The sequence below is a fragment of the Enoplosus armatus genome, chromosome 7 (assembly GCF_043641665.1).
Source record: "Enoplosus armatus isolate fEnoArm2 chromosome 7, fEnoArm2.hap1, whole genome shotgun sequence".
NCBI classification, from domain to species: domain Eukaryota; kingdom Metazoa; phylum Chordata; class Actinopteri; order Centrarchiformes; family Enoplosidae; genus Enoplosus; species Enoplosus armatus.
Window position 1 is genome coordinate 19040346 of NC_092186.1, and position 9994 is coordinate 19050339.

Genomic DNA, 9994 nt, shown 5'->3' on the forward strand with positions numbered 1-9994 from the left:
ACCCGCAACTTTACTGTTTTAGTTTAAAGTCACCGCTCTCATCAGCATCATATTCAGACCCAGGCAGTTGTCTGCAAAAAACCCTAACAAACCTACACATACTGTACGCCACCTGCCCAGCACCAAATGGCAGAAAGACAAAGTTAGCGACTTGCTAATTAACTACCTAGCTAATTTAGCAGCTAAAGAGACAAATATTTGCACCAGGGCAGAAATTTGAGGGAATATTATTATGTTATTGTACTTATCAGTTAGCCAGAAACACAACTCCAAATGAAGGCTAATGTTGTTCTGTGTCTGCTGGATGTTTGAATAATACCTTTTTTGTGTGTGGGCAAAAAAAGTTAATTATTGAAGGTTTAGTACCTAACTGTAAAATAACTAAAGCAAAATCTTGACCTTTTGCAAAAAAAACTTACCGTGGAGGAGAGTTAAATGAGAAAATACCACCATCATACCTGTTTGGTAAATATAAGGCTACAGCCAGCAGCTGGTTAGCTTAGCACAAAGACTGGATACAGGAAGAAACTAGCTGGCTAAGCTAACCAGCTGCTTATTGTAGCGTCATACTCAACGGATTAATATGAGAGTGTTATCGATCTTCTTGTCTAACTCTTTGCTGGAAAGCAAATAAGTATCTTTCCCAAAATGTGGAACTTTTACTTTACTTTTACTTTACTGGAACTTTGACAATTTGTAAATTGCCACAGTCACATGACAAACTAGCTGTCAGATGTCAATGAATGATATCCAGTGTTCAGGTTTAATTTATCTTAATGTAGAAACATATGACAAAATATTAAAAAGAATAAATAAAAATAACAGGACAAGTGAGGCAAGCCAATCCCAATAAATGATAAAAACAACCAACATGTTAAAAAAGTTCCTCACCATCGTCCACCATGTGACAAACTCAAGTTATCTTCTTTTAACCAGAATGTTTTTTTCACTGTCAAACTGTTCTCAAATGTTGACTTTCATTTTGAAGGAAACCTTTTGTCTGTTGGTATCTGTATTGCTGATTTTGCAGTGTAATAATGAAGAGTCTTCACACATTGACAGACATGTTTACAGTTCAACACACCCACCAGTGGTTTAACGCAAGTCATCAGTCAGTTTTAATTATTCGTACAATAGAAAGCGATCAAGAAACATACATGACAGTATTGATAGGAAACATGAGTGTATGTTTATGTGTGGAAACATTCACTTCGTTTCTAGCATTTCTATTCATTTACAGGCACTCGTTTACAATCCACAAGTTTTAAGTTCAAGTCGTGCAACTTGAGTCGCATATTACAAACTTGGGGCCCTATTCTTGACACTCACCCTTCTTTTAACAGTACCATACGTTATTTGAACAGCAAATACAAATAAAATGGCTTTAAATCATCATCAGTGCAACCAAACCTTTCTCTCAATTATCTTTGTCACGTCTAACACATTCACACTGAAGACATCCCCACAAATGATCACGTCATTTTAAGATTCACTCAGTGTGGGCACTCGCAGCGGCTTCCTGTACTATTGCCTTCCTCCGAGGGATGAAAACACATGTCCATTTTGTGTCGGATGCGGCTCTTTAGCTGTAAACGCCGCTGCACTGAGGTAATGTTGTACTCCTGGGCTTTTAGCTTGGCATAGTAATCAGAGAACTTGTTAAAGAGGAAAGAGATCGGCATGCCGTTGAGGATGATACCAAATGAGATGCAGCCAAAGGCCACAATGCGGCCCAGGATGGTCACAGGAACCACATCCCCGTAGCCCACCGTGGAGATGCTGACCTAAGAGAGAAAAGTGAACAGTCCCATGTTATTCAGGTTTCATGAACCTTTTGTTCACTTTAATATGATTCTTCATGATGATTGGAAGAATGAGCTTAAAGTTAATGTCCAACAGCTGTTTGTGTTTGTGTGAAACATTCAAGGATGAGAACTTTCTGAGACTGTATTCTGTAAAACCAAGCTGCCACTCCCACCAACCCAGTATTCAGAGAGTGACAGAGACAGGCCTGTCCTCAGGTTGGACATCTGCCAAGAGCTATTGAGACACAGAATGTCATCACTTTGGGTTAAAATTCTGGTGGGTGATTCATGTGGCTTCAAATAACAGATTTTAATCCACACATTTCACAATGAAAAGCAGGATTTACTTGTAAAACTACCACCTGTTATGACACGTAACAAACATGCAATCTGGTTGTTGCTTTTCCTTCTCTATGAGACAGCAAGAGAGGCGAGGATAGAGAGTTAAGTCCTAGTTTAGACTAGTGATTACATTTCCATGCTCCTGATATAGCCCTTATTTTGACCTGATGACAAATTGCACCACTATGACAGGAGAAGGAGCGTCCCAAACAATCAGTGTGAAAACAAGCACATCTATCTCATCCATTTCTTTTTGCCTTTTGCCTAGATCATTTTGGGAGGTATAATAATAATATATATATATATAATATAATAATAATAAGCATGACGACTAATGTATTAGGATATCTGGTCTGGATTTGACTATCCAAATTACTTCCTCAAAGGACTACACAACAGGTCACCGTCACCGTCATACACCTTGTTTAGAAGAACAGAGCATAAAGGGAAAAACATTGGCAGCCTTTCAAAGTACAGAGAAAGTGAGTTTAGTAGAGTTCAGACTGTGACTTTTTATCATTTCGGAAACACGTTATTTTAACCCCACCTATTAAGCATTTCTAAACAGTTTATAAACATGTAATACATGGTTTATAACACACCGTAATGTAGTTGTAAGCAGATATAATTATTTATTACTATATTTCTCAACAACAATAACTCCTCAACTGGGCACCCATAAGTAGAGGCTGGTGCTGGAGTATAAACAGAACGAATGACAACATAGTAAAACACTGGTGTAATAATATAAAATGTCCTTATAGGAGACGTTATTATTGTTTACAAATGTACATGCACATTAATAAACAATAAAAGTGTCCTTATATGTGCTTACAGCTACATTATAGTTAAATGGGAAGAAAGGGGAAGTAATTATTTCTCACGTTAATGTTTCATGAATCTGCAATTTATCTTGATATTAAGCTCATAAGGCTTAACCCTATTCAAGAAACCCCCTGTACTAAATAACTTAGACTTATGGACAATAATTAACCAGTGCTGCAGTCACTGGTTAACACGCCTTGAGGCCAGTTTCAGAAAGGAAATTATCCGTTTACACTCAGATTGCAAATAGTGTAGCTGTCTCACACTGCTCTCATATACCCACGCATGAGTCACAAGTCTGTGTGAAGAAAGAAACACACCATGTTTTTGTCGTTGTTATAGGGTACTATTCAAAGCATTATTTTCAGCATTATCATTATTAAGTTTTTGTTTTAAGCACAGACAGTTAATAACATATAGTATCAATAGTATCATAAATAGTATGTTTATTTAAGGTTAAACTTTAGGTGCTCTTGATGAATGTTCCATTTCTATATAGTCTAAATATAGCAGCTAAAAGGAGAGACATTTCAGTCCAGTCAAACAATCTGCTGTGGTGTTGGGTTGGAATAAAAACCAGTTAGTGGTAGCATTGCTGACTATATCACATCTTTGTCTTCTAAAGCAGCTGTATGCAGAGGAAGAAGACGTGTGAGGGGCAGATGTTTGTGGATTAGGATAATAAAGCTGGAGCATGACATTGAGTTATTCAGCTACTGATACTCACTGCAGCCCACCACCAGGCATATGGGATACTGCTGATAGGAGATCCCTCAGTTTCTCTCTCGGCTGAATGCAGGAGAGCAGAGAAAGTGAAGATTCCCATGGCAATGAAGAGCAAAATGCAAGAGGCCTGCTGGTAACACTGCCGCAGAGTGAAGCCAAATGCTCTCATGCCAGTGGAGTGTCGAGCCAGCTTCAAAATCCGAAAGATCCGCAGCAGCTTGACAACTTTGAGGACGTGGCTGAGCTTGCTGACCCGAGCCATGGCCCTGAGGTCTTCCTGTGCATTTATGTCCTCAGCGTCAGTAAAGGCTTCAAAGACGATCTGTGCGAAATAAGGCATCACTGCCACCATGTCCACGAAGTTGAGTCCACTCTTCAAAAACATTAGGATGTCAGGAGTGGTGACAAGGCGAATTAAATATTCAAAGGTGAAAAACACAATGGTGATGATCTCCACCCATTCCATGTGTGTTTTGCCATTGATTTTGTACATTTGAAGTTCCTCCACAGTGTTGAGGGTCATTGCGACGATGGAGAAGAGCACAAAAAGGTTGGAGAGCACAGTGAAAGCCTTCGCCAGAGTTGAAGAGTACGGATCCTCCACGACGTTCCACAAAATCTTCCGCATATTCCCAAAGATCATGTCCTTGAAACACTCGTCATCATACTTCACCTCAATCTCAGCCATCAGCTCCTTATCCACCTTCAGGTTGTCCTTTACCTCGTCGACCTTCTCCTCAAACACCATCCAGCAGCAGAGCTGGGTGTCCTTCAGGCTCAGGCCCCAGTATGCGATCTCCTCCTCGAAGTTGATGGGGCACATTTCTTGTATGATCCACAGCACTCCACTTGTGTAGAAATGGCAGATGTGGTGGAAGAAGGCAGGGTCACGGTCAAAGAAGAACTCGTTCTTGCGTACAGAGTAGTCGTCACACAGCGCGAGGAGTTTCGCTCGGTCCCTGCAGAGGGCCAATGAGCCTATCCGGGTTTGAGGATATCTAGTGGCACACTGTTTGGGGATGTGAAACACTTTCCCCCCAACATTAATGTTGATGCTCTTTTGCAGTTCAGGTCTCTCCTCTGCTTTGATGTCAGGACTGTCCAGATTCTCCAGAGACCTCCACGCTTTGACAGTTTTCTCCTGAGAAAATGGAAATGTTTTGTTGTCCTCCACACCCTTTGATAGACAGTTGACAGTCAAGCGGCGGTTTTGCAAACATCTCTGCAGTTGGACATTCTCTGAAGCCATAGCAACTGTGGTTCAAGGCAGGAAGCCAGCAAAAAAGAAAAAAAAGCATAACAGGAAACACTCCAGGAAAATGATTCTAGCAACACATGGTATCTTGCTGAATCATCAGAAGGATTGCGTCTGGTCCTGCAGGAACTGATATCCCAGTGAATAGCAGCTCTTCCTGTTTTTGTGCCACAATAGATTCCCCTTTCTGACTGCTACTGTGAGCACATCTGATTTATCAGACTTCTAGATCAAGGGCAAGCAGCCGGGATGTCATCCATTTAATCTCATTGGTGCCTTTCCAAGTTTCCTTAAGCAGTTGCAAATATAGGCGGGAGGCGGTATTAGGAAACAAAGTTGATTTAAGGATTTTGAAGTGACGAGACAACTGAGGCCTTATGTTGAGTTGGCCGTTTTCTTCTTTTTCCCCTTCAAATTACCTGTTTTTTGTCTTCTTTCATTTCCTCACACTACTCTCTTAACCTACAAGAAAATATTCTTATACTTAAAAATACTTAGTCTTGTTAAAGGTGAAGTATGAACTGCTTACAGATCTAGACACTTGATACCTGCTCCGTGGTTTCCCACTGTCTGTGGTCATTTGGTTTTAATTCCATGAAAGGGAATTTATTTTGAAATATATAATATCATATGTCTGTACATCAATACAGCAGGTGTTGGCTGGGGGTTCAACCCTGGGCCATTTCTTTCTAGCATTGTTAAAGTAATGGCCCATGTAGTTTTACAGGTGTGGTGGAGACAGTAGCCTGTAAGCTTTGAATATATTATTTTTTGTTTAAGCATTAAGCTTAATTAATTTCAGAATAAAACTGATTTATAAAACTGGTTTGTATCTGAGCGTAAATGTCACTTTTAATAAGTAAGTGCTTACAGAGTTACAACATCTTATTTTACTGTAAAACTCAATGTCAGCATGCTAACAGGCGCACAATGACAATGCTAACATGCTGATGTTTAGCAGGTATAATGTTTACCATATACACCATCTTAGTTTTGCATTTAGGCATGCTAACATTTGGTTATTAGCACTAAGTACATGTAAAGCTGAGACTGATGGGAATGTCATTAGATGAGCAGGTATTTGGTCATTAAAATGTTCATTTACATGAAAAGTCAGGGAATCACCAAAGTTGATTGATTCAGGGTCATGTTTATTGGGGTTCACATGAACCTCGTTTTTGCATTGTTAAAAATCATGTAAAAGGTTTTGAGGCAGAACACAAAAGGAAAAATCAAAACGCACTTTATAAAAGTTTTATAGCACTATAGGTGACACTAACAATGAGCAACAGACAAACAACACGAAACAGACAACAGAAAATATGCCACAAAAACAGAAATGCAATTATAAAATCATCAATAACATTTCTAATACAAGCATGTAAAATATGTCATCCTAAAAACAATTCAAGTGGCACCTTAAAACAACCAGAGATGTCTGAAACAATAACTTAATGAGACGAACACATGAAGATTTTGAAAAAAAAACATCAGCAGCCAAAAGAGAGATCACCCAGTTTATGCAGAAATTCACAAAGAGACACCAAATCAGTCGTAGATCTAATTGCAGATGGTTCAAGGCAGAGGGAGCAGCATAAACGCTCTTTTACCTAGTTCAGTGTGGACTCTACGAACCATTAATAAACATGAGTCCTGGTAACAAAGAGCATTTGTCTTTTAAACAAAGGAATTAGCCAAAGCTAGTTCATAATAACACTTAGAATATGAATTCTCCTCTATCACTGCTCATGAATAAAGAGGCACAATCAAGGAAGCAGCAGAAACATCAGATGCCCCTGAGACTGTGACAGATATTACACAAATTCTGATTGTTGTTTTTGATAGACAGAAATCATTTGAAGGAGATTCCTCTCAGCTTAATCCACTGAGAGTGATCTTCTCCTGCCAACCTACTTGACCGGCCTTGCAACTGATCAGATTATACCTGCCAGGGACAGAGGGACTGGCCAGATTGAATGGAAAACTATAAAAACATGCCACAGAGTGCAAACATTAAGAGTCTTAATTCTGTGTTTATTCACCAGCCTGCACTCATGGATGCCACATATGGTTGTTGACAAACACATTAATAAACACTTATATCTGCTTACAACTCCATCATAGTATGTTGTAAACCATTAATTAAATGTTTATACTGCTTATAAATGTTAATTAGTGAGGGTTAAAGTAAAGGGTTGACACAATTGTATATTTTCTACTTAGCATTTGTTACTTCATTAGCATCATTTTACTTAAATGCCCTTTGTAATATTGTTTGGGGAAGTGTTATAATACATAAAATAAAAATAATGAATCAATTTGGAAATCTGATAGATTAATTATCTCATACTGCCAGTGGGTAAAGCAAACAATAACCCACTAAGAAAACAGGAAGAGAGCGGTGGTGGAGTTCATGGATCATTTTCAACACAGATTATAGGCTGTAAAATATCATGTAAACATATTTGTCTAAGAGTCTGGCGAATCAGTTGAGGAATACTTTAAGCAGTCATATATGAAAGAGAACAGAGAAATGTTTACTGAATGTACCTTTAAAGTAGATCAACAGGGAGGCAGCAGAGGTTAATGTACAAACACAGGTTCCACTTGCTGTGCTGTCGTCTATCAAGTTCTTATTCTATCTTTGACAGCTGAAAAGAAGAGTACGATGATTACTTATTTTATCAGGACTTCCCTGAAGTGATTAAACAAAGACAATCAGCTGCAGTACATCTATTAAAGATCCAGATCCCTATGCTGAGGTGCTGAGGCATATGACCTATGACATTTGATTTGTCATACACACATTCAAATAATACTCGGGTAATTACATTTACAGTCTCAGAGGCAGAGAAGAGAGGACTCAAAATGTAACAATGAAATATGGACACAAATATGTAGGAAAAAAACATAAAATACTTTATTTGATTTATTTACAGCATCCAACAGTTTTATCCAAGGTGCAAATGCAGTACAACAATGACTGCAATGCTGCCCAAAAATAAATAAAACCTTTCCTTAAAAATAAATACCAACCACACAACTCAGAAGTTTGAGCACACTTACAGAATGATGTCTCAATTAGTGCCTGGATTTTTAAAACCGATCCAACTGACATTTCATTTAAACACAAAAAGACTAAATTCAAACAAGGCAGGTCCATCAACCAAACATTCACTCCAACACTAACCAGGCTCTGTGCACATTTAACAAAACAAAACACATTTGTTCCCACCAATTCTCAGAAAGCATCAAAACACCAAACCTGCAACCAAAGAAATCCTCTTTTCTGACACTCATTTCACTGATCACATTACAGTATTATTACCATTGGATTAGCTAGACTTTATTTCTAGCATTCGTACCCACACAGATCTTCATTAAAGACGTTGTTCAAAATTTTGGGAAATACGCTTTCTTACAATAAGACAAGAAGAGCGATACCACTGCTGGTTAGCTTAGCTTACCATAAAGACTGGAAACCGAGGGAAACAGCTAGCTTGGCTCTGTCCAAAACCTGCCAACTAGCACCTCTGGAGCTCGGTAATAAATTCACACATTGTATCTCATTTGTTTAATCTGTACAAAAACCAAAGTGCAAGAATGACAGATAGCGGTTTTACCGGGGATTAATTGCAGGACAAAGTTACCTTTGGACAGAGCCAGGTTAGCGGTTTCCCCCTGTTTCCAGAATTTGTGCTAAGCTAACTGGCTACAGCTTCATATTTATTGTACAGACATGTGGTATTGACCTTCTCATCTAATTCCTCTGCAAAAAAGCGAATTTCCCAAAATGTTGAACTATTCCTATAATATAAAATAATCAAATACTGCAGTACAAAAATGAACTGAGAATTATGGTTCACATTCAGATAAAAACATTCAAAGACATAAAAAAAAGACGATAAATCTAGATTTTTGTGGCAGAATCAAACCAATCAATGCTGCATTAATCCTCATGGCCAGATTTTGAACTTTTGACAATACATTCCAAGTTACAGGTAGTTGTGTGCACATCCTGTCCTATATTTACTGTAGACAGGGTACAAGATAACACACGCAGTGAAGGAAAAATAGAGTGTAAGTGCACGTTGGACTAAAGCTCCCAAAACTTAATTGGTCTGAAAAACCCTACCAGGTCTCCATCAGGCAAAATCTGATTTGAGGCTCAAAATGTTGCCCTTTTTCATACCAATTACGTTTTGGGAGCTTTAAAAGGAATAGTTCAACATTTTGTGGACTTATTTACTTATTTGTTTTATTACAGAGTTAAATGAGAAGATCGATATCACTCTCATACCTGTACAGTAAATATGTAACAGGAGCTCGAAGCCGATTAGCTTAGCTTAGCATATTGACTGGAAACTGGGGGAAACAGCTAGCCTGGCTATGTCCAAAGGTAACAGAATTCACCTCGAAAGCTCCCTAATTTACATGTTATATATCTCTTTGTTTTAAGTTGTGGTCTTACTTCTTATTGAAGTTTCATTTTTTGTCTGGAAGCAGTGACTTCCTGGAGTCTGGTCGTCAACTAATTGTTTCAGCTCTCATCCAAACAGATCACATTTCCACTAATTGTCTTGGAGACCTACAGTCATAACACAGCTGAGGAAGCAGTTGAGGAAAATGCTTGATAACAAAAGATAAGGCAAAATATACGAGAGAATCTGTGCTGATATAAATAATACAAACAATTGGGTGTATGCCTGTTCACTGCTGCTCACAGCTTTCAGAGGGAATATAAACAAACATCCCCATCAACGACAAAGTTGAATTCTGGAGCCACCAGGGTTGAAAGTAATGCTTCTTCAAACTGAAGACACAACAGAAGTTACTGTTTGAAAGCCTTTCCCCCCATTTGAACTCGATATTTACCAGCGAGTCATTTCTTGAGAGATTTTAACCTCCAGAGGGAGTTGGGAAGTGACGGGCTGCTCAGCTGGGTTTGGCGTCTTGTCGTCCTGTGAGCCCTGAGGTCACCGCAGGTTGGTTGAGACGGCACCAGGTGAAGCCCAGTCAGCCGACCATCTGTGTCACATCT

At 38.8% G+C, this 9994-nt stretch overlaps 1 protein-coding gene across 1 annotated transcript; it reads right to left on the bottom strand.

The window, feature by feature from the left end:
* Positions 1–1096: 1096 nt before the first annotated feature.
* Positions 1097–4947, bottom strand: LOC139288107 (potassium voltage-gated channel subfamily V member 2-like). Its single transcript, XM_070909363.1, has 2 exons — positions 3700–4947; positions 1097–1784 (listed from the first exon to the last, which is right to left on the bottom strand). The coding sequence occupies exons 1-2, from the start codon at positions 4945–4947 to the stop codon at positions 1494–1496; spliced, it is 1539 nt and encodes a 512-aa protein (XP_070765464.1). The 3' UTR covers positions 1097–1493.
* Positions 4948–9994: the final 5047 nt, after the last annotated feature.